The 22,759-nt window shown below is 52.6% G+C and overlaps 1 protein-coding gene across 6 annotated transcripts in view; it reads left to right on the forward strand.

Moving 5' to 3' along the window:
• PASK (PAS domain containing serine/threonine kinase) overlaps positions 1–22,759 on the forward strand; it is a 39,437-nt gene that overhangs the window by 216 nt on the left and 16,462 nt on the right. For 3 of the 6 annotated variants that reach the window (XM_060107399.1, XM_060107403.1, XM_060107404.1), the window contains exons 1-9: positions 498–662; positions 10,412–10,668; positions 12,413–12,645; positions 13,315–13,485; positions 14,198–14,338; positions 14,858–14,992; positions 16,816–17,076; positions 18,295–18,445; positions 20,507–20,630. In XM_060107399.1, coding sequence (XP_059963382.1) covers positions 10,473–10,668; positions 12,413–12,645; positions 13,315–13,485; positions 14,198–14,338; positions 14,858–14,992; positions 16,816–17,076; positions 18,295–18,445; positions 20,507–20,630 — 1,412 coding nt within the window. In that variant the 5' untranslated portion in view covers positions 498–662; positions 10,412–10,472. Of the gene's footprint in view, positions 1–5; positions 465–497; positions 663–1,619; positions 1,642–10,411; positions 10,669–12,412; positions 12,646–13,314; positions 13,486–14,197; positions 14,339–14,857; positions 14,993–16,815; positions 17,077–18,294; positions 18,446–20,506; positions 20,631–22,759 lie in introns of those variants that run through there. The other 3 variants (XM_060107400.1, XM_060107402.1, XM_060107401.1) reach the window with 3 other exon arrangements.

Genomic DNA, 22,759 nt, shown 5'->3' on the forward strand with positions numbered 1-22,759 from the left:
TCCCTGCGTGGGGCTGCAAAGTGCGGGCCAATCGAGCGCATCCCCGGCCCCTCCGGGCCTCAGCGTCTGCACAATGTGCCGACATTGTCCCGGCGTCGCCGCGCGGACTGAGCCCGTGTGAATGGGCCACTTCCAGTCAACGCTTAGCTCAGGGCGCCCGCGCTCGTTCCGGGCCCGGGGCCTGTCCGCTAGCGGGTCCGCCCGAGGTGCCGGGAGAGCCGGTCGGGGCCCGGGACGCCGACCCGGCCATTGAGGGCGCCGCAGCCCCCGTCGGCCCCCGGCTCCGCGGGCATCGTGGGCCGTGAGGGAGCCGCCCTGCGCTCCCCGCCTTCAGGTCGAGGTCTCCGAGGGGCGAGCTCCGCGCTGCTCACCCTTCCTGAGACCAGAGGAAACGGCGTCCGCGGACCGTGCTGGTGGAGGCCCTGTCTCTTTTGGCTCCTCCGAGGCGCCGTAGACAGACTCCGGTGCGTCCCCGGCAACCGTTAGCGCGGGCGCCTCCTCCCGGGCTCGCTGCCTCCCCGCCCACAGGCGCTAGCGGTTGGCCCGTGGGTACTGTCAATCGGTATCCGTCGCTCTGCCATTGGTCGGTGGGGATAGAGGCGCGGATGGGCTCCCTCCCGGCGGGTGATGGGAGGTCGGCGCGTGACACTCTGCGGTCTCAGGTGAGCTACCTGCACAGGGGGAGCCGGCCCGCCCCCCCGCGCCGCCCGCGTTCCCTCCGTGCGGCCCGGCCGGGTGGTGGTCCGCTTGCCGCCCTGCGGCCGTTTGCCCCCGTCCGCGCCCGCGCCCGCGCCCGTCTCTCTGCGCGCCTCGGGGTCTTGGCCTCGGCCTGGCCCCACCTGGCGCTCCGTCCTCGCCCCTAGAGGGACTGTGTACGCCTTGTCCCCCTACTGGAAGGGGGCTAGGAGAGGAGGGAGACCGCATCTCGCTCTCGGCTCACGGTGCCCGGCACGTAGGAGCTTCTCAGTAGACGTTTGTGGGGCGAGCCTTGGGCTGTAGCGCCATGTCCTTGCTTCCCGACGTCCCCACTACACGCCTGGGCTTTATCTTTAACCTCCTCACCAGTGTTTCTTTTCCTAGACAAGCGCCGTGGCCTTGGGATGCGGTCTTGACGACTTTTATCCCCTTACCTTCCACATCTCGCCCAGTAAACCTATATCAATTCTGTGTCTAATTTCTCTTGTGGCTTCCCCTCTCCGTCTTTCTGGTGTTGCTTTAAGTTAAGACCTCATAATGTTTTGCCTGGACGACTGTAACTCCCCCCTCCTCCCCCACTGGTCAGGTTACTTCCAAGCATAGACCTCTAAATAAGATCCGTACTGCTTGGGCCAGCATAGGAGGCCCTGGGAATCCCAACCAGCTTCTCCAGGCACATCTCCACCGACTCTCCTGTGCGCTGAACTCCTCCCCAAGGGCTCTGTGGGAATCTTTCCCTTACTGTGGTTCTGCCTGGGAGGCTTCTTCACTCTACTTTGCTGGGCTCGGCCCTGCTGGTCCCTCCTCCAGCATGCCTTTGAGGACCTTTCAGGTCTGAGAGGTGCCCTTTGCTTACACCCTCCCTCACAGCAGCCATCATCCTGGATACTCTGTAGGATGCCTTGATGCAAGAAACAGAGAGATAGTCTCAAAATGGGTCTGACGGTGAGTGAAGTTATTGGCCCCCAAGCCTAAAGTCCAGAGGAAGGCATGTTTTGCGGTAGGTTCATCCAGTGGCTTGAAATGACCTCTTGCCATTTTCAGCTCTGCTCGCCACCGTGTTAGCTTCATCCTGAGGCTGGTTCTGCTCTCACTTGTATAGCAGTGGTGGGAGCAGTTGGAGCTCTTTGCTTCCTTGCGTTTGTTCTAGTGGGAGAAGGTCGGTGGCCTCCAGAAGTTCACCCATAAGAGCAAGGAGTACTATTCCAGAAGCTCCCTGCAAACCTCTCCTCCTGTTTGGTGGGGGGTGGGGAGTGTCACTCACACCTTCTGGAATCACAACTAGCAACGGGAGTAGGATTGCTCTGAAGCACCATCAGGTGCTCTCTGGGTCCAGCTTCCTACGTCTTCTGCTCAGAGTGGCTACAAAACAAAACAAAATAATACCCCCCCCCAAAAAGAAAACACACACACACAGCAAAAAAACAACACCTATTCTAAAAACCGAGTCCTGGATTAGGCCTGAGTCAAAACTGAACTTGTAAAAAAGGAAGAGATCTAAGGCTGTGTGAAGCTAGGGTCTGTGCTCTCAGGGGCCAGCCTGGGGCTGTGGCCTGAATGTGCTGTGCAATGCTGAACTGCTCGGCAGACTGCAAACAGCACAGGAGGCACCAAGGGAAAAGGGATTGTCTTTTCTGTGTCCACTTCTTGATTTATCAACTTTAGACACCATTTACTTCCCCTCAGGAGGGACAAAGCATTTTGTTCTCTCCTCCTCTCTCCACATTTCCTTCCTTCCTCTCCCTGTTTCTTGTCAGTTTTATTATACAAAGTAAACTTTTATAATATTTACAATGTATTCTGAAGAGTTTTATTACTTTCTTTTACAAAGTAAAGTTTTATAGCACTTACTGTGTAGTCTGAAGTCCTAATCAAGTCTTCTGGGTTTTGTCTATAGGCTGGTTATAGAAGTGGAAAACTGAAATATGATCATGTTGTTGTTAGTTATTGCAGAATAATTAGTGCATTGAGATGCTTAAAGAAGGAAATACCAACCTGTGACATTTAAATGTTGCTACTTGAAGGAGAGCAACACATTCTAATAAGTTTATTATTTTGCTTCTTTCTTGCTTCCTACTCACCATTTGGTTCATAGCCAGCTATTACTTTTTAGGGTCCTGTGCGGGATATAGACATGTACATGTAAAACATCTCAATTTTCCAGTATATACTAGTTGATTCATTTGCAATATTAGTCACAAATCAAAACAGTAAAGTGAACATGTTTAAACTCACCACCCAAATTAGGAACTGGGAGACCCTGGGCCATTGTGCCCTCCCTCATTGCAGCTTGCTGCTGGACCCTCATAGGACATCTCCTGCCTGAAGTTTGGGTTTGTCACATAACTGTGTACCCCTAAACAATATATTTAGATGAGGGGGGTGTGATAGAAAGGGAATCCTATTGCCGATAGTCTTTCGTAACTTGATTTTTTTCACTTATATTGCTAACATTTATCCTTGTGTGTACAGAATTTGTTTTCACTACTATAATTCATAGCATGAATATACCAGAATTTTAAATCTATTTTCTAATTGCTAAATGTTTAGGTTTTTTCTTTTCTTTTTTCTTTTGCCGTTATGAACCATACAGCCCTGAACGTTCTTGAGTGTGACTTGCTACCCATGTGTAAGAATATCTATAGAATGTAAATCTAAGAGTGGAAAGTACTGTCAGAGAAGGAGAATGTTTGACTTAAATTGTTTTCTAAAGAGATTATATTAATTTGTTAGCCTTCCCATTGATCCACATCTTTATCAACATTTGGTATTAGAATTTTTAGATTCTTAATTTTTGCTGATTTAGTAGGTGTAAAATTGTCATGATTATGCTAATAAAAAGCTTCTTGTCATAGATTTATAGGATTTTCTCTTGTGACATTCTTGTTTCTATCTATTGCCCATTTTTCTTTTTCTTTTCCTTTTTTAAAATTGAAATATAATTGACATACAGTATTGGTTTCAGGTGTACAACACAGTGGTTTGACATTTATATACTTTAGGAAATGATCTCCACAATAAGTTTAGTAACCATCTGTCATCATACAAAATTATTACAATACTGTTGACTATATTCCCTACATTACATCCCTGTGATTTATTTATTGTGTAACTGGGAGTTTGTAGCTCTTAATCTCCCTCACCTATTTCACTAATCCCTCCAGCTACCTCCCTTCTGGCCACCACCAGGTTTTTTTTTCTGTACTTATGAGTCTTTCTGTTTTGTTTCTACATTTGTTTTGTTTTTTGTTTTTTAGAGCCACATATAAGTGAAATCATATGGTATTTGTCTTTCTCTGGCTTATTTTGCTTAGCATAATAACATCTAGATCCTTCCATGTTGTTGCAAATGGCAAGATTTCATTCTCTTTTTGGCTGAGTAATATTCGATCATATGTGTATATATATATATATATATATATATATATATATGTAGGTCTCTATATAATTTTGTATCCTGTAACCTTACTGAATTCACTTGTTAGTTTTAATAGTTTTTTGGTGGGATCTTTAAGGTTTTTAATATATAGTGTCATGTCATCTGCAAATAGTGACAATTTTACTTCTTCCTTTCCAGTTTGAATACCTTTTGTTTCTTTTTCTTGTCTGATTGCTTAGGCTTGGACTTCTAATACTATGTTGAATAAAAGTGGTGAGAGTAGGCATCCTTGTCTTCTTCCCAATCTTAGATGAAAAGCTTTCAGCTTTTCACCATTGAGTATGTTAGGTGTGGTTTTGTCATATATGACCTTTATTATGTTGAGGTATATTCCCAGTATACCCACTTTGTTAAAATTTTTTGTCATAAATGGAAATTGGATTTTGTCAAATGTTTTTTCTGCATCTATTAAGATGATTGTAGGATTTTTATCTTTTGTCTTGTTAATGTGGTGTATCATGTTGATTGATCTGCAGATACTGAACCACCCTTGCATCTCTGGGATAAATCTCACCTGCTCATGGTGTATGATCCTTTCAATGTATTGTTGAATTCAGTTTGCTGGTATTTTGTTGAGGATTTTTGCATCTGTGTTTGTCAGGGATATTGGCCTGTGGTTGTTTTTGTAGTGTCTTTGTCTGGTTTTGGTATCAAGGTAATGCTGGCCTTGTAGAATGAATTTGGGAGTGATTCTTGCTTTTCAATTTTTTGGAATAGTTTGAAGAAGATAGGTATTGACTCTTCTTGGTAGAATTCACCTGTGAAGCCATCTGGTCCTGGAGTTTTGTTTGTTGGGAGTGTTCTGATTACTGATGCAGTTTCACTACCAGTAATCAGTCTGTACAGATTTTCTATTTCTTCCTGCTTCAGTCACTTGGAACATTGTATGCTTCTAGGAATTTATCCCTTTCTTCTAGATTGTCCAATTTGTTGGTGTATAACTTTTTATAGTAATCTCTTATGGTCCTTTGTATTTCTGTGGTGTCAGTTGTAACTCCTCTTTCATTTCTGATTTTATTTATCTGTACCCTCCCTTTTTTTTTCCTTGATGAATCTGGCTAAAGGTTTATAAGTTTTGTTTAATCTTTTGAAAGAACCAGCTCTTAGTTTCATTGATCTTGTTAATTTTTTATCTCTGTTTCCACTCTGATCTTTATTATTTCTTTCCTTCTACTAACTCTGGGCTTTGTTCTTCTTATTTTATTTCCTTTAGGTGTAATGTTAGATTGTTTAAGATTTTTCTTGTTTGTTGAGGTAAACCTGAATTACTATAATCTTCCCTCTTGGAACTGCTTTTGCTGTGTCCCATAAATTTTGGCTCATTGCATTTCTGTTTTCATTTGTCTTGAGGTTTTTTTTTTTTTTCTTTCATTTCCTCTTTGATTTCTTTATTGATCCATTGTTTGTTAAGTAGCCTGTTTAGCCTCCACATGTTTGTGTTTTTCCATTTTTTTCTTGTAATTCATTTTTCATTTCATGATGTTGTGGTCAGAAAAGATGCTTGATATGATTTCAGTCTTCTTAAATTTACTGAGGTGTGTTTGTGGCCTTTCATGTGATCTATCCTGGAGAATGTTCCATGTGCACTTGAAAAGAATGTGTATTGTGCTGTTTTTGGATGAAGTTTCTCTATATGTCTATTAAGTCAGTCTGCTCTAATGTGTCATTTAAGGCCAGTGTTTCCTTATTGATTTTCTGTCTGGATGATCTGTCCATTGATGTGACTGGGGTGTTAAAGTCCTCTACTCTTATTATGTTACCGCCTATTTATCTCCCTTTATGTCTGTTAATATTTGCTTTATGTATTTAGGTACTCCTAGGTTGGGTGTATATATATTTACAAGTGTTATATCTTCCTGTTGGATTGAGTCACTTTATCATTTTGTAATGCGCTTCTTTGCCTCTTGTTACAGTCTTTGTTTTAAAGTTTATTTTATCTGATATAAGTACTTCTACCTAACTTTCTTTTATTTCCATTTGCATGAAGTACCTTTTTCTTGCTCCTTCAGTTTCTGTCTGTGAGTGTCTTTAGATCTGGAGTGAGTCTCTTGTAGGCAGCATATATATGGATCTTGTTTTTTCATTCATTCAGCCACTTTATGTTTTTTGATTGGAGCATTTGGTCCATTTACATTTAAAATAATTATTCATAGGTATGTACTTATTGCCATTTTGTTAATTGTTTTCTGATTGTTTTTGTAGTTCTTCTCTGTTTCTTTCCTCTTCTCTTGCTCTCTTACCTTGTGATTTTTGTGACTATCTTTAGTGTTATGTTTCTATTTCTTTCTTTTTGTTTATGTATTATAGGGTTTTTTGTTTGTGATTGTCATGAGATTCATATATAACAACCTATATGTATATGTGATTTTTTTTTTTTTTTTTTTTTTTTTTTTTTGCGGTATGCGGGCCTCTCACTGTTGTGGCCTCCCCCGTTGCGGAGCACAGGCTCCGGACGCGCAGGCTCCGGACGCGCAGGCTCAGCGGCCATGGCTCACGGGCCCAGCCGCTCCGCGGCATATGGGATCCTCCCAGACCGGGGCACGAACCCGTATCCCCTGCATCGGCAGGCGGACTCTCAACCACTTGCGCCACCAGGGAGGCCCTATATGTGATTATTTTAAGTTGACAGTTGATTAAGTTCAAGCGCATTCTAAAAGCCCTACATTTTACTGCCTCCCCATCCCACATTTTATGTTACTGATGTCATATTTCACATCTTTTTATTTTGTGTATCCCTTAACTACTTATTATAGGTATAGGTGATTTTACTACTTTTGTCTTTCAACCTTTCTACTAGCTTTATAAGTGGTTGATCCACTGCCTTTTCTATGTTTGCCTTTACCACTGGGATTTTTTTCTTTCACAGTTTAAAAATGTCTAGTTGTGGCCTTTTTTTTTTCTGCTTAGGGAAGTCCCTTTAACATTTCTGTAAGGCTGGTTTAGTGATGCTGAACTTGCTTCGCTTTTGCTTGTCTGTAAAACTCTTCATCTCTCCTTAAAATCTGAATGTTAGCCTTGCCAAGTAGAATATTCTCGGTTGTAGGTTTTTTCCTTCCATCACTTTGAATATATGGTGCCACTCCCTTCTGGCCTGCAGAATTTCTGCTGAAAAGTCAGCTGATGGTCTTCTGGGAATTCCTTTGTATGTAACCAATGGTTTTTCTCTTGCTGCTTTTAAGATTTTCTATTTATCTTTAACTTTTGACATTTTAATTACAGTGTGTCTTGGTGTCTATCTCTTTGTGTTCATCTTTTTTGGGGTTTTCTATGCTTCCTGGACCTGGATGTCTGTTTCCTTTCCCAGGTTGAGGAATTTTTCTGCTATTATTTTTTCAAATAAGTTCTCTGCCCTTTCTCTCTCCCTTCTCTTTCTGGAACCCCTGTAATTTGAATGTTAGTATGCTTGTAGTTGTTCCAGAGGTCCCTGAATCTATTCTCATTTTTATTAATTCTTTTTTATTTTCTCTGTTCAGCTTGGGTGATTTCTACTACTCTGTCTTCCAGATCGCTGATCTGTTCCTCTGTCATCTAATCTACTGTTGATTCCTTCTAGTGTATTTTTTCATTTATTGTATTCTTGAGTTCTGATTGGTCCTCCTGTATATTTTCTTACTCTCTGTTGAAGCTCTCACTGTGTTCATCCATTCTCCTCCTGGATCCTGTGGGCACCTTTATGATCATTACCTTGGAGTCTTTTGTCAGGTGGATTACTCATATCCATTTAGTCCTTTCTCTGAGGAATATATTCCTCTGTCTCTTCATTTTGCTGATCTTTATTTCTTTGTTTTAGGTAGGTTGGTTATGTCTCCCAACCTTGGAGAAGTGGCCTTATGTGAGAGGTGTCCTGTGGGACTCAGCAGCACGCTCCCCTCTGGCCACCAGAGCCAGATGCTTCAGGGGTGCTCCCTATGTGGGCCGCGTGCGCCCTTCTTTTGTGGCGGGGCCCACTGCTGTGGGTGTGCTGCTGTGTGGAACTGGGCCCCAGCCCAGCTGCTTGTGAGGCCCAGCCATGTGAAGTTGCTGTGGGCACGCTGATGGCATGGACAGAGCACCTGGTGCTGCTGGGCTAGAGGGCGGGTTCCAGAATGGTGCCCGCCAGCCCTGGGGTCCGCACTGTGGACCATGATCACAGAAGTGGCGCCAGCCAGTGTCCCAGTGCCCAGGGTGAACCGCAGCTGCCCACTGCCTTTCCAGGAGGCTAAGATCAACAAGTGGGTTGACCCAGGCTCCTTTGAAACCACTGCCTCTGTGCTGGATTTCAGAGTGTGTGAGAGTCTGTGCACAACCTTTAAGAGCAAAATCTCTGTTTCCATAACCTTCCAGTTCTACTGAACATAAGCTCTACTGATTAAAAAAAAATTAATTTCTGGAAAGCTGGTTTGATTCTTTCAATATCTTCCTAGTTATTTTGAAAAACACTTGTTTGCTCACTTTCGTGAGCAAAAGACTCCATCTTTTATAGTTTTAAACACATTTGCAGTTATTTCTACCATCTAATCTTCTTGTGTATCTGACTTTGTTGTTTGATTTTTCTGCAGACTTTCACTCATGGTATTTTGTTTTCTTATCTGTTTATTTGAAAGAGAGCATATTTGGTTAATCTTAATCTTTGGAAAATCTCAGGCCTCTATTTAGGATGCTTTGTTTCTGAGAGGATTGCTTTTGCCAGGATCTTGGGGGTGCTACTGAATTAGGGCCACACTGCCCCTCTTCAAGGGTCCCTGGCTTCTTTTAGGAGTCTAAGGGTAACTCTCTTGTCTGTTGAGGTGACTCACTCTCCCAGTTCTGGTTTCAGCTCATGTGTATTTTTACCTTTTGGAAGTTTCTCCTACTTTCAGGTAGCTCACAGATGCCATGGCAACCATATTCTTGGTGAGACTTAGTTGTTCTAAAATGCAAGGGCCACAAAGAGTTATCCAGTCCACTATATTCTTAGTCTTATGTTTTTTCTAGAACTTTTGTCTTTTGTTCTTTAATTCATCTGGAACTAATTTTTGCACATGGAAAGTCATAGGGATGCAATTTGCCCCAAACTAATTATTCTAATTCCATTTAAAACTAGCAGATCACAGTTATTAAGCACTTACAGTGTGCCAGCCCCAACTTAGTTCTCTGAATCCTCACAAGAGTATTATGAGGTGTGGATTATTGTTAATCACATTTTGCATATGAGGAAACTGAAACTGGAAGGTCAGGTGCCTGTCCAGGGCCTCACCGAGCTGGGGAACATGCTGCCCTACTGATCTTCACTGTGTGCCAGTGTACCTTCGGTCTGTTTCTGAAATTGATTATGTTCTAGTGTCTATTTTTGTTCCTCTACCTGCAATGACCTTTGTTTATGTAGCTCTGTGGTGTGTTTTGATGTCATCATCCTTCCACACAGGTCTTAGTGGGACCTCCAGTTTTCCCTCTGTCTAGGGGGCCCTCCATACCACCGAGCTCAGCGCGCAGCCTAGGTGGGCATTGCCAGGCCCTAATGTTAACATCTGAGGGACCTGGGGCATGAGCGTACCAGAGACCCCACATTGCTGTCACTATATGCAAAATGATAAATCAGCCCACAAACTGTTCACTGTGAAAGACACTGCCCTCCTACCCTGATGAATCTTTATGATGACTTTGAAGCCAGGGTGGGATGGGTGGGTTGGGCTTCCTTAGAGTTCTTTGCTGTAATGTGGTGGCGTGGGAAGGGACAGCTGCCAGGTCCATCCTGTGTTGGGAGGGCATCCTGTGTAGGGAGGGCATCCTGTGTTGGGAGGCCTGCTGTTGAAGCTTGGTCTCCCTCTGCCTTCTTATCGTTGGAGCAGGGCTGCTCCTCGGCCTGTCCTTGGGTCGGTGGGTGCTGTAATATGGGAGGACTGATGAGGGGAAGAGGCTGGTGCAGGTCTGGGGAGTGGGCTCCAGGCCCTCTGGCCAGGAGCTCTGGGTTCTGCATGCCCAGAAGGTGATCCAGAAGTGGGGTGTAGACTCTAGGGGCACGTCGCCCTGGCCCTGGCCTCCTCCTTCATCAAGGCCCCGGCCTGGGCCTCCTGGCAGTGGATCTGTACTGTAGTACAAAGTGTCCTTCACGGCTCCTTCCCGCTCTGTTCTGGTTTTCCCCCCCTTTCCTTCTCTCTTTCTCATCCCTTCCCATGCACTTCTCTCCGTCCGACTATCCTTGCTTCGTAGGCTCTGACCCAGGATGGCTCTTGGGTGCCTGTGAGTCTTTTGGGGCTGAGCTGAGCTCAGCCTTGTGAAGAACTCGTTGGCTAAACTGCCTTTGTTGTTGCCTTGCAGACGCTGATCCGTTCACTTCATTTTCCGGTGGACGACTGTCCCTCTGGCCCGCCAGCTCCCTATGGGGGACAGAGGCTCCATGGCCTCAGAAGAGGACCGCCGGGGCCAGGGCGGGAGCCTCTCCCTGCCAGCGCCGCCAGAGGGCCCTGCCGCGCAGACCGCCTCGGAGCCCATCAAGTCCTGGTCCTTGGTCCACAGACAGCTGAGCAGAAGGAACAGGCTGTCGAAGCTCTGCCAGAGCCGGATGGCGCTGTCCGGTAAGCAGCCCTTCTCATCGCCAGGGGCGTCCGCCTTGCGTGTGAAAGTGGGGGCCACGCCGGTCTCCACTCAGGGGCTCTGCTCCTGCAGAGAAAGGGCCTTCGTTTCAGGCGGTGCCGGTAGGACCCTCTCCTGTCACGTTTGTTCTGCTGTGATTCTTGTGCAGGAAACTCCTTTTCAGGCGGCGGTTGGAATTGGCCTGCGGTCCAGGGTCGGGGTTTCTTGCTCTGGGGTGTGTGAGACGGCCGGGCTGGGCCGGGTGGGCTGCGCGAGCCAGACTCAGTTTTATTCGCTGGGTTCAGCGCATGCTGACTGACTGCTTGCGGGTGGCAGTGCCCGGGGTTGGCCAAGAAGTGGGAGGTGCCACTGCCCCCACTTCCTTATTTCTCTGCATCAGCTGGTGGCTGCGGGGCCCAGACCCAGCCGGAAGGAAGGCACTGCTCTGCCTCGGCGGCTCCTCATCAGAGGGAGTACCTGGGGGCCAGCAGGTGCTTGTTGGGGGCTGGGAGGTCTGGACCGCGGGGAAGCCTGTTAGGGCAATGGGGAGGCGGCTGGAGCTGGGGGAAAGGGCTGCAGGGGAAGCCGGCGGGGGGGTCTGGTCTCGGGGAGAGGGGAGGAGGATCTGGAGGGGCCAGCTGTGCTCAGGAGGCAGATGCTGTGGCAGTGGCCTCGCTGGTCTGTGAGGCGGGCAGTTGCCCCGGAAGTGAGGGCTCCAGCTGGGGGCACTGGCCGGGGAGAGGTGGGAAGAAGAGGCAGAGCTGGCGTCTCAGTGCTTGTCCTGAGGCCCGAGGGTGGTGGGATTGAGCTTGGCACCGGCTGTCTGGGAAGAGGAGGCCCAGGGCAGATGACCGTGTGGTTTCTAGCCTCAAAGGATGGTCAGGGTGGGCCCACTGACTGGGAAAGTCAGGCGTCCTCTCTGAGGGGCCCAGAGTGGAGAGCAGGGAAGAGTCATGTTCGCTTGTTTGGTTTCTGAGCTGCTGGAAGGATGGAGTTGACACTGAGCTGGGAAGGAGGGGGAGCCGGCAGCTGGAGCCCAGGGGAGGGTTGGGGCTGTGGGTGTGAGTGGGGGGCCATCAGCACACGTCTATGTGAAGTGTATGTAAAGCCACCAGGGATGGTTGGAGGTTCTGAGGCTGAGCCTGGGGTCCTGCAGTGGTGAGAGGTGAGAAGGTGGAGGGCAGAGGGTGCCCTGTGCAGGGCAGGCAGTTTGGGAGGAGGGGAGCGGCCCTCCTGGCCCAGCGCTGCTGAGGCGTGGGGAGGGTGGGGTGAGGCCTGGGAATTGACCGCTGGGACTCAGGAGCCGCTGGCGATGTTGCCGAGAACTGACTTTCTGGAGCCGCGGTGGGGAGTGAGCCTGTGGGTGGAGGAGGAGGGAGACCCGGCGCAGGTGGTGAGACAGCAGGGAGCTCTGGGGTCTGGGAGACGTCACGGGGACGGGTGAGGGGTAGCAGCTGGAGGGACTGGGGGCCTTGGACCAATGGGCATGGGAGCAATGCCCCTGGGAGGGGCGGGTGGGAAGGGACCTCAGAGGGTTGTTTGCACAGTGTTGAGGTCCTTTGTGCTTCTGGGTGGTGGTTGTCTAGGCGGCCCCTGGGGAATGTTCAGATGCACATCGAGAGTGTGAATCAACCCTGCAGGTCAATTTCATCCTTGGATCCTTTTGCAGGAGCTAGAGGTGGGGAGTGTGTGTTTTGTGTGTTTCAGCCACGCAAGGTTTAAAGTGTCCCTTCCTTTGCTTTCCAGAAGACAGATGGAGCTCCTACTGTCTGTCGTCACTGGCTGCCCAAAATATTTGCACAAGCAAATCGCACTGCCTGGCTGCGCCTGCGCAGGCGGACCTGGCAGGGTCCCTGGGCAGCACGTCCTGCTGCTCCCTGCTGCGGGGCTGGTCCTCAGGGTGGTCCACACCTCCGCTCCCGGCCCCTGTGTGCAACCCCAGCAAGGCCGTGTTCACCGTGGACGCCAAGACCACAGAGGTATGTGCTTCGGTTTGTGACCCAGCCGTGAGTTTGGCGTCTGTGTCTTCAACTTATAACCTCAAACAGAGGCACTTGAGTGTTTCGGGTGCAATGAGAAAAGGGGCTGGTTCTACCTGCATAGTAGCAAAAGAGTGAGGACTTTGGAGACCCTTCCTCAGTGTCAGTCAGTCGAAACGTATTGAGTTCTGTCATCAAGGCAGAGGTTCAAGGAAAGGGAGGCAGCACATGACCTGTTCATGCTTCTGCTCCAGCACTGGCTCAACTGAAATAGGCCTGGATGTTCAGCGTTTGAATTAAATGTCTTTGCATCATGCACGTTTGTGTGCAAAGAGCCGAGACTCTCAGGCAGGCAGGCCGTGGGGCGTGCGTCCCCGTCTCTCCTGCCTGGTCTTCACGACGTGGTGTGTCCATCTCGGCGGGTGAAGGGTGGGTGGTTTCAGTCTCAGTGCCGCTGCTGCACTGGCCGGTGGTCATTCTTGTTTCCATGCGGTTGAGACGCCGGAGGACCCGGGGCGGCTCTGCTGGGAGCTCGACGGCCGCGGGACGTGGCGGGAAGGACAGGTCGCTGGGCCATCCCTGCACCACCTCCTCGCTGCCTCCCCCTCGGCTGTCCGGGAGCCAGAGGCGCTGCTGGTGACGCGGGTGCCCTCCTCTCTGCGACCTCAGATCCTGGTGGCCAGCGACAGAGCCTGCCGGCTCCTGGGGTACAGCAGCCACGACCTGATTGGCCAGAAGCTCACACAGTTCTTCCTGAAGCCGGATTCCGACGTGGCGCGGGCCCTCAGTGAGGAGCACGTGGAGGCCGACGGCCGCGCCGCTGTCGTGTTCGGCACGGTGGTGAGTGTGGGCCTCTCGACTGCCGGTGGTCGCTGCCGGCACCGTCTTGCCCTCAACCTTGGCATGGGGAGCGACTGGGGCGGCGGGGGGAGGCCGTGTCGGAACAGAGACGGTACTGCTGCTGGCCTGGCGCGTCCCCGGTCCTCCTGCATCAGGAGGAGCCTTGACCGCCTTGCAAGCCTGCGGGGCCCACACCAGGTTCCCGAGGAGTCGCACGGTTCTGTTGTCTCCCATCCACATCTCCACGCCCTGCTTGTTTGATGGTCTTGGAGGGGCTGGCACGGCTTCAGGGTTTCCCTGGAGCTTTGAGCCTCCCTGTGTGTGTCCAAGCCGGATGTTGATGGGCTGACCTGCATGTTAGATGCTGAGCCCTGAGCCTCAGGCACCAAAACAAGTTAGGACCAACTACATCCAGAAAACTACCTGTCCACGAGACGACTACCTAGAAGAAAATTCAGACGTTCCGCATGTATTGGTGTCTGTTCTTTAAGAAATTACAGACTCTGCTCTTTCCCCTGCTTCGTTACCACGAGGCTGCGGATGGAAAAAACCTACTCTTCGATAGATCATTCATTCACTCGGAGACTGTAAGGTTACGTGTCAGAAGCCTTGTTTGTACTTCAGTTAATTTCCGAAATGCGAGGCAGGTGAGCAGCGGTCAGGGATGCCCACGTGCCCGTTTCTGGCCAGGTCTGAGCCCCTCTGCCCCCAGGTGGACATCGTGAGCCGCAGTGGGGAGCAGATCCCAGTCTCCGTGTGGATGAAGAGGGTGAAGCAGGAGCACAGCCTCTGCTGTGTGGTCGTGCTGGAGCCCGTGGAGAGGGTCTCGGCCTGGGTGGCTTTCCAGAGCAACGTGAGTCTGTGTTTCTCAGCTGCATGTCGCCTCCCCAACGGGGCCTTTGGGCAGAAAGAGGGCATGGGGTTCTGGGGGGGTTGGACCCGGCAGCCCCCTGACTAACTGTGTGCACTTGGGCAGGGAACCCAGTCTCCCTGTGACCCCGTTCCCTCACCTGTAAAATTGGGATATAATCCTGACACTCACAGGATTGTTTCAACACTTCAACAAAGCGATACACGTACATCTGTCCGAGTGGTGGCTGAGGCGCAGACGGCGCTCAGAGGCAGGCGTGGGTGTGGTTGCCGTATGGGCTCCCGCGGACGCCTGGAGAAGCGTGGGTCTCGGGCCGCCCGGCAGGAGGAGGAGGCTGGCGTTCTTTGTGCCCGCGGCACTTTGTGGGGTCGGGTTGTGGGGGAGAGGTAGCACTGATAGCCTTGCCTTCAGCTTGAAGACACAGAAGTTCAGTGAGGTTCACAGCTGAAGCGCGCAAGAAACTTGGATTACAAGGTTGAAAATGCTGACTTTTCCTCCAAGGGAACCGTGACGTCCTGTGACGGTCTCTTTGCCCACCTGCATGGATTCACATCTGCGGAGGAAGTGGTCGGGCAGCGCATCACAGAACTTATCCCTTCTGTGCAGCTCCCTCCGCCCGGCGAGGACATCCCCAAGGTAGGACCCCTGACCACCTGCACTGCCTGGTCGTGGCTGGGGCCCCGTGGCCGCTGGAGTCTCTTTATCTGATGACCATCAAGTCCTTAGACCCAAATCCCTGACCTGCAGATGGAGGCCGGGCTTCGTGAGAGTAGGAGTTGCCCGTGCATGGACACAACGGGACAGCTTCCACTTAGAGATGTCTGGGCTCTGCAGTCTTGACCAAGGCTCAGAGCCTCCGTGGCCCCCTGCCTGACTGCTCCTGCCCCTCGGTCCTCTCCCTGGAGCTCCTGCTGGGGTCCCTTTATTGAGAGGTCTGGGGGCTGAGAGGAGCAGGGGGAATTGGCGGGTGGCAGGTCTCCCCCCAAGGCAGGACTGCAGGTCAGACGGAGGCGGGTCAGTCGGCAGCTTTGGGGGCAGTGGAGGTTTGGGGCTGAAGGTTCTCTTATCATCTGGGTCCTCCCAGTTCCCAGGTGCTCCATTTACCAACTAGCACGCAGCCTTCACACAAGCAATCATGTTGCTGGGAATTCACCTGATGTCACATCCCAGCGACCAGCAGGGTCGGCCGGATGGTCGATTTGGGGCTGAAGTTGGCTCTGCTGCTGCAAGAAATAGGAGATTCTTTCGGGACACCTATAGGCACTCCCTGGCTCTCCCACTGGCCTTAGGCTAAGAGCTGAGCCCTCTGAGGTGGTGCTTTGCTGTTTTTAGGCTTTCCAGCTCAATTGGAAACCTCTCCCCCCGTACCTTATTCTCTTTATGTCCTTTATTCTGTTCTAAAGCAGTGGGGACACTTGGACCCCAAAGCTCTGGAGCATCAGTAGGTACGACCACTTTAGGGGACTATTTGGCAGCCTCTTATGCTTAACTGAACATAAGCAAACCTCTGCCCACCCCAGGCACGTGGCCACAAGAGGTGTGTGCCAGAATGGGAAGCACCCTCCCAGCAGCCCCACGCTGGAGCCACCTGACACCCCCAGCAGCAAGTGGAGACAGACACCCTGCCCCCTCTTTCCTCAGGGCTCCCTGGGGCCTGGCCTGCACCCTTACCACGGAGAGCCTGGGGTCTTGAGTTCTGCCCCTGGTCAGGACGCTGTGCTGATGCAGTGGGAGCTCCCCCCCATTCAGGCCTCGGGCCTCTGCAGGTCTTGTGTCTTGCGGGTGGACCCTGAGAAGGGGGCAGGCGCTATGGAGTGAGGGGTAGACATGAGGCCTGGGCCAGCTTGCCGTCTCGAGACCAGGAAAGGAGCTGACTCAGAAAGCCTCTGGTTAGAGGCTGCATAGTCAAGATTGGCTTGGGAGACCGGATACGCCCAAGTATTTGAGCAGAGAAACGTGATGCGAAGACTTGGTTGCATGGGTGACGGAGGAGCTAAGGAGGCAGGGGGGATGGACGAGCCGCCCAGAGATCCGCAACTACGGGAAGCCACTGCCCCCCAGGCTGGACGACAGAGGGTGGGGGTGAGGGGCTGGGGCCGCCTACAGAGGTGGGCGCTGGGGGGCACCAGTGGTCCAGGGTGGATAGCAGGGAGGAACTTGCTGGTGCTCCCTCCCGCAGGGCTGGCGCGTTGCTTGATGGACCCTGTGTGCTCTGCACTCGGGCTGTTCTGGACTCGGGTCCCCCGGCCCGGCCGCAGCTCCCGGTCGGGGCTCTGCGTTCCCTGGGGCAGAGAGGGGTGGTGCGGGGAGATAGTGGAAGGAAGAGCAGTGTGGAGAGTTAGGTGTTTGAGGGGCACCCGCCAATGGGCATGGGTGGACGTAAATCTAAAGCAGCAAAGGCTCAAGCCTTGGGCCATAGGAGGTGCTGTGGTCAGCTCAGTGGTGTGTCTTTCTTTCAGAATCTCAAGACTCAGAGGTCTGTTGGAAGAGCCAAGGATGGCACCACCTTCCCTCTGAGCTTAAAGCTGAACTCTAAACCCAGCAACGAGGAGGCAGCGGACGGCAAGGCGGCCCCTGACGGGGGCTACTCGGCATCCATCTGGGCATTCTCCACCATCAGTGGGCTCATCACCCTCCTGCCGGACGGGACCATCTACGGCATCAACCACAGCTTTGCTCTGATGCTGTTTGGTTATGGAAAGGATGAGCTGCTGGGCAAGGTGCTTCTCCCCCACCCCGCCTTGGGGAAGCCAGTCTTGGCCCGTCATAGGCCTGTGCTTCTGCGTCCTCTAGCCCAGCTCGCCAGCTTTCCCCACGGGAACTCGGGCCCAGAGAGGGAGGCCTCTGCTCATGGCCCTGTTCCCCCCCGTGCCCATTTATCTGGACCCCACAGGGAATACTTGATGACCCCCCCGGGCTACCCCCAAAGCCTTTGGGTGCCATGTGCCCCCCCAGGAGAGGGAAGGGGCTCTCTCACCCCAAAGCCTGTCCCAAGCAAGATCGGGTCTGAGTTATTGGATGAGGGTGTGTGTCACAGCTGTGCGGATTCGCTCCACACCCACGGGCCGGGGCTTGTCCACACCTCCTCTGACCATCCTGGGGTCCGTTGTGAGTCAGGGTGGGAGGAAGGTGTTTCTAGAACCTTCTTCCTTGGATTGGGCTGGGCTCTGAGGGCAGGCGAGCATCTCAGTCTTCCTCGGAGTGGCTTTCCGTGGGTGGTCTCAGCAGTCCTCTAGGACTTCTGAGGAGGGGGCACGGGCCCCCACTCGATTGGGGGTGTGATTCATGCAGGAAGGAGAGGCTGCTGCATGATGTGTTGCTCTTGACACCTGAATGACACCCTTGCCCCTGGCCCCAGGCCCTGCACCTGGCTGGACTGGCTCCTAGATGTGGGTGCAGGCCCGGCGTTCCCCACAGCCTTCCACTGAGCACCTTGTTCCCCACAGGCAGCCGTCCCCTCTTGTCACTCTTTCTGGAGCCAACCCTTCACCCCGTCCAGCCAGCCAGAGCTTTAACTTCTTTTGAGGCTCCCAAAACAGGTCCCTTTCTGTTCTTTAATAGAAATACTAAGAATCAAGTAAGATAAATTTTAGTTAAATTAAGTCAAACTTAGTTCAATTGAAGTTAATGAAAATGCAGTTAGAATAACTCTTGGACAAGGGCTCCCCACAGGAACGCTGGGGGCGCCGGGTCCTTCCAGGGAGTGTGTGGGCACAGTCTCGTCAGGGTGTGCTAAGAGAACGGGAAGCAAGTTTTGATTTCCATGTTGAGCATCAGGGGCTTCGGGTCTGCCAGAAGGAGTTTGACCAGGGTCTTTCCTAACCTTGTCCAGAGACTTGCTGGCGTTGTCTTCATTCTCTGCCCCGACGGGACGGAGGGATGGTTCAGTGGGTCATGAGGATTCTCGCCAGGTTCTGAAATGTCCTTTCTTTTTCTAGAACATCACTTTCCTGATTCCTGGTTTCTACCACTACATGGACCTTGCCCGTGACAGTTCCTTTCTGCTGCCAGACCTGGCCAACCGCCTGGACGCTGGCAGCCACAGTGGGCCTGGGGAGACCACTGGGGAAGCCCAGCACACAGCCGAGGGTGAGAGCTGGCCGCCTCCTCCCAGGTGCACCTGTGGCCGCCCAGTCCCCACCCCTGGCCTCCATGGGTGATGGGATGGCTGTCATGGGGACTGTGTTTGTGTGGGTTTGATGTTTCTCTCTGTCTCTTGTGGGCCTTCCATGTTGCCAGGGGATGGGACACTTGTGTGCGTGTCTCACAGATGTGTTAGCGCGAGAGGTCCCCAGGTGAGTCACCGCGTGCCTGCGTCTGCGACACCGGCCGCTAGTTGGCGGTCTTGTGTGAGTGATGTAGCTTTATGTAAGTGCCTGAAGACCGGATTGATGCAGCGTATCAGATGAATCCCTGAGTAAACAGTCCCGGCGGGATTTGTTTATTTCCACTACTTTGAACATTTAACATGATTCCAACAAGTGACCCGGCCCCCACCACGTGACGTTGCAGGCGCTGTGCGTGAGAGGGCGGTGCACGGCTCCCGCTCTGGCTTTGGAGCTCCAGGAAGCAGGGGACCGGCAGCCTCCGGGGCACCCGCCTTCCCCAAGCAGGCTCAAGGAGGAGCTGCCCCGGCCCTGCCTCGGGGGCCGTCCCAGCTCCGTACCCGTGGGGCGTTGTCACCTGCGGGCGCGTCCGTGGGAGGACGTGGTGTTTGAGTAGACGTGTTAGTGGGTTCATGTGGCCACCTAGGGGGACGCGGCTGCACGGCGTCCAACTGGAATGTGGACCTTTATTGTCAGACGGTGTCCAGGTTTTAAAAGATGCTTTGTTAGGCCACTGACTCTCTTTGACCACTTTTCTTTTATCTATTTATTTATTATTTATTTATTTTTGGCTGCATAGGGTCTTCATTGCTGCGCGCGGGCTTTCTCTAGTTGTGGCGGGTAGGGGCTACTCTTGGTTGTGGTGTGCGGGCTTCTCATTGTGGTGGCTTCTCTTGTTGCGGAGCACGGGCTCTAGGCGCGTGGGCTTCAGTAGTTGTGGCTCATGGGCTCTATAGCACAGGCTCAGGAGTTGTGGCACATGCATGGGCTTAGTGGCTCCACGGCATGTGGGATCTTCCCAGGCCAGAGATCGAACCTGCACTGGCAGGCAGGTTCTTAACCTCCGTGCCACCAGGGAAGTCTGTGACCACTTTTCTTAATATGGGGTTTCCTTCATTGTATCTGGGTTTTTCTGTCTTCAAAGACTCCTTTTTTTCAAGTTTTTTTCTGTATCACTGATGCATTCCCTTTCCTCTTTTTCCAGATTTCCAAATTCTTCCTGGTGTGTGTGTGTGTGTGTATAGTTCATCTTCTTTGTAGAAAATGGGGGGTGGGGTCACAGAAGCTCTGTCGCCGTCATTGTCTCCAGGATGCACTCGTGTGCATGTTTCTGGGTGCGTGGGGACGTGTGCTCTTGCTCGTGGTGCCAGCCCGCCTGCGCCTGTCAGCCAGGGGCCGGGACCCTTTCTAAGAGCCTCCCCCATGCAGGCTGCTGTGTGGCAAGGACAGTCTCGCTCCTCTGACCCCAGTAACCTGTGATGTCCCGGGCCCTGGTGTAGGCAGGCAGGTGGAGGCAGGTGGCACATGAGCCGTAGGAGGTGACCAGCGCTCAACGGAAGGGCACAGCGGGGAAGGGTGTGCCGTCTTGGGGTCTGTGAGCCCGAATGAGGCAGGGGCGGCCTTCTGGGAAAGGCAGCAGAGCCGGGCGTGGTGGGGTGGCCAGAGGGCCAGGCCCCAAGGCCCTGGGGAGGGAAGCACGGCCCGGCCGCCAGGCCTTTGGTTTTTACCTGGCGTCAGAGCAGAGCCCTCGGGGGCTGTCGGCAGATGAGGGGCAGGTTTGACTCCGGGGTCGGTGGGTGTGGGGCCCAGGGCGGAGCAGGGAGAGCCCAGGGTGGCTGTGGGCCTGGACCCAGTGCCTGTGCGGCAGTGAGGGGCGGTCAGATCCGAGACGTGCTGTGGGCGTGGGGCTGGTGGTGTGTCTGAGGTCAGGTTAGGCCCCCTCGTCCCCTGCTCACCAGTCACACGGGCCGAGGAGGTGGATTTCAGCAGGATGAGCCAGCGAATGGAAAACACTTTTTTTTTTTTTTTTTGCTGTTGCTGCCAGATCTAAGGGTGAACACCGAGACCCCAAAGCCAGTGGAGAGCCAGGCCGCCTCACCCAGGGCCCAGGTTCCTGCGGACGCCGGGGGCCGCGTCGCCTTCTCCCTCCCGGCGCTGCCCACTCTGGGGTAAGTCCTCTGGGGGAGGGGTGGGTGTGTGAGGGGCAGGGGGGAGGCACCCTGGGGAAGTGTTCAGTCCTTGGGATTGATGGAGGTGACACCTGCTGCTGCCCCTCGGGATGGCACTGCTTCTCCTGTGTCACCCGGCCAGGTCCCCGCAGGCTTCGTGAGACGGGCCCCATTTTATGGATAAAAAGGCGTTCAGGGAGGTTCCGGGGAGCTGATTCCAGCATAATTTTCTCATTCTGAAAATAATTTGAATCTGTTTGCTATGCATTTTTAAATAACAAAGTATTCTATTTAGAGGAGACGAGGTACAATGCGGAAAATTTAGGAAAGTAGAAATAGAACATCCACTTGCTCAGTTATCACAGTCCTGTTGTGCATAGCATTCTGGTTTGTTTTCAATAAGTTTCTCTTTTTAAAACAATCTCTTTGAAGCATAGCATACAGTAACGCGCCAACCTCTCTGGACCTTTCTCCTCTCACCCTGGGAGGCACTGCTCCCACGCCACACGGCGTCCCTCACGGCCCTGGGGTCAGGATGCAGGTCAGAGGTGCCTGTTCTTGAAGTTCACCGAATGCACTCCCTTATCTCCGGCATCTTTTGTTCACCATTGTGTGAGATTTATTCACTCACACATACACGCTGTTTTCTAGTCTTCTTGAAATTATGTTTTAAATACATACTACGTGAATGTGTATGTTTTTCTAAGTACAGAAGAATAATGGTAAAGAGCAAAAGTCCCTGTGACTCTCTCCCAGGTCCCCCAGAGAGAACCCCTGCCAGCAGTGATCTGGCAGACCCCTTTCCCCGTGTGCTCAGAGGGAAGTGTGTGTTACACAGGCACAGGTAGGCTGCCATGCACACGTTGTCCTAAGTGTGTGCACGTGCCTGGACACGCGGTGTGTGTGTCTCGACCGTTCTCTGCAGCGCTGCCTCAGAACCGCCACCTCACACGTGGCACCATGGTTTGCGAACACGGCTCCTGTCATGTGCTTCAACTTCCTGGCCTTTTCCTATTTAACTTTTGGTGGCTGGAGCAGCGTGACTGCGGGCTCTCCTTGCTGTGTCTGTGCGTGTGCATGTGCACACACGCGCGCGCACACACACACACACACACACGGTGAGGAGGGAGGATTCTGTGCTGCCTGGGGGCGCATGGTGGGGCCTGGGCCCAGGAGCACCCGCTGGTGTGGGCGCCAGGTGCCCGGCCTGCGTCAGGGCAGGTGTGCCTCAGCGGTGGCTCTTGTGCTGAGCTACCCTCAGCGCGGTGCGTGGACTTGATTTTCTGGGACGCGGGTGGGCAACGAGGAGCTTCCACTAGATGGGCCGGTTCCTGCATTTCCTCTTCGCTGGACGTTTCTGGTCTCGCGGTTCCAAGTGTTTGATCTGCGTCCTTCACAGGCCAGTTACCGTCTTCCTCCTTCCCTCACTCGTCGCCTCACCTGCTGACATCGCAGAGGCCGTGCGGCTCCCTGGAGACGGGCCCAGGGCTGGCCTCTTGGCCCGGGTGGATGGTGGTGGTAGATAGAGGTGGCGTAGCGGCGACGGGTTGTTCTTGCCTGGTCTCTGCAGGCCCTCGCCCCCTTAGCTATCCCTCAGAACTCCACTCACAGCGGCCTCCTCTGTGGGGCCCGTCCTTGATTGGCGTCCTTCCTCTCCCCACCTCTTTATGAGCCCCTGGTGTAACATTTACAGGTCGCCGCATGCCTCCCCAGCCAGGCCGGGCACTGCCACTTTCTGTTGGCCTTGGTGCTGGCGGCCGACCTTGGGCTGACACGGGGCCGGCGCTCAGCACCGCCTGCTGAGTGGGTGCTGGTGGCGGGGCCGGCAGAGGGGAGTCTAGACGCAGATTGCCTGGTGGGCCATGGCGGCCTCTTCCTCAGTGGTCCACCCGTGCTGAGTGCGCTGGGGGCTTTGTGCTCCAGCTCTCAGGACCCTGGGGGCGCGGCTCTTCCAGCCTCCTGCCCCTCGTGCCCTGCCCTCTCTGAGCTGTGAGATCCAATGGTGTTTGTAGCCATTGTGGTTTACCGCGTGCAGTGTCCAATGCCTCTCCTTTCTTCCCACACCTCCACCTTGCGGGCAGGAAGAGGCTGGCTGCACGGCTGTCGGGGTCCCACTCACCGCAAAGTGA

The sequence above is a fragment of the Mesoplodon densirostris genome, chromosome 8 (assembly GCF_025265405.1).
Source record: "Mesoplodon densirostris isolate mMesDen1 chromosome 8, mMesDen1 primary haplotype, whole genome shotgun sequence".
NCBI classification, from domain to species: domain Eukaryota; kingdom Metazoa; phylum Chordata; class Mammalia; order Artiodactyla; family Ziphiidae; genus Mesoplodon; species Mesoplodon densirostris.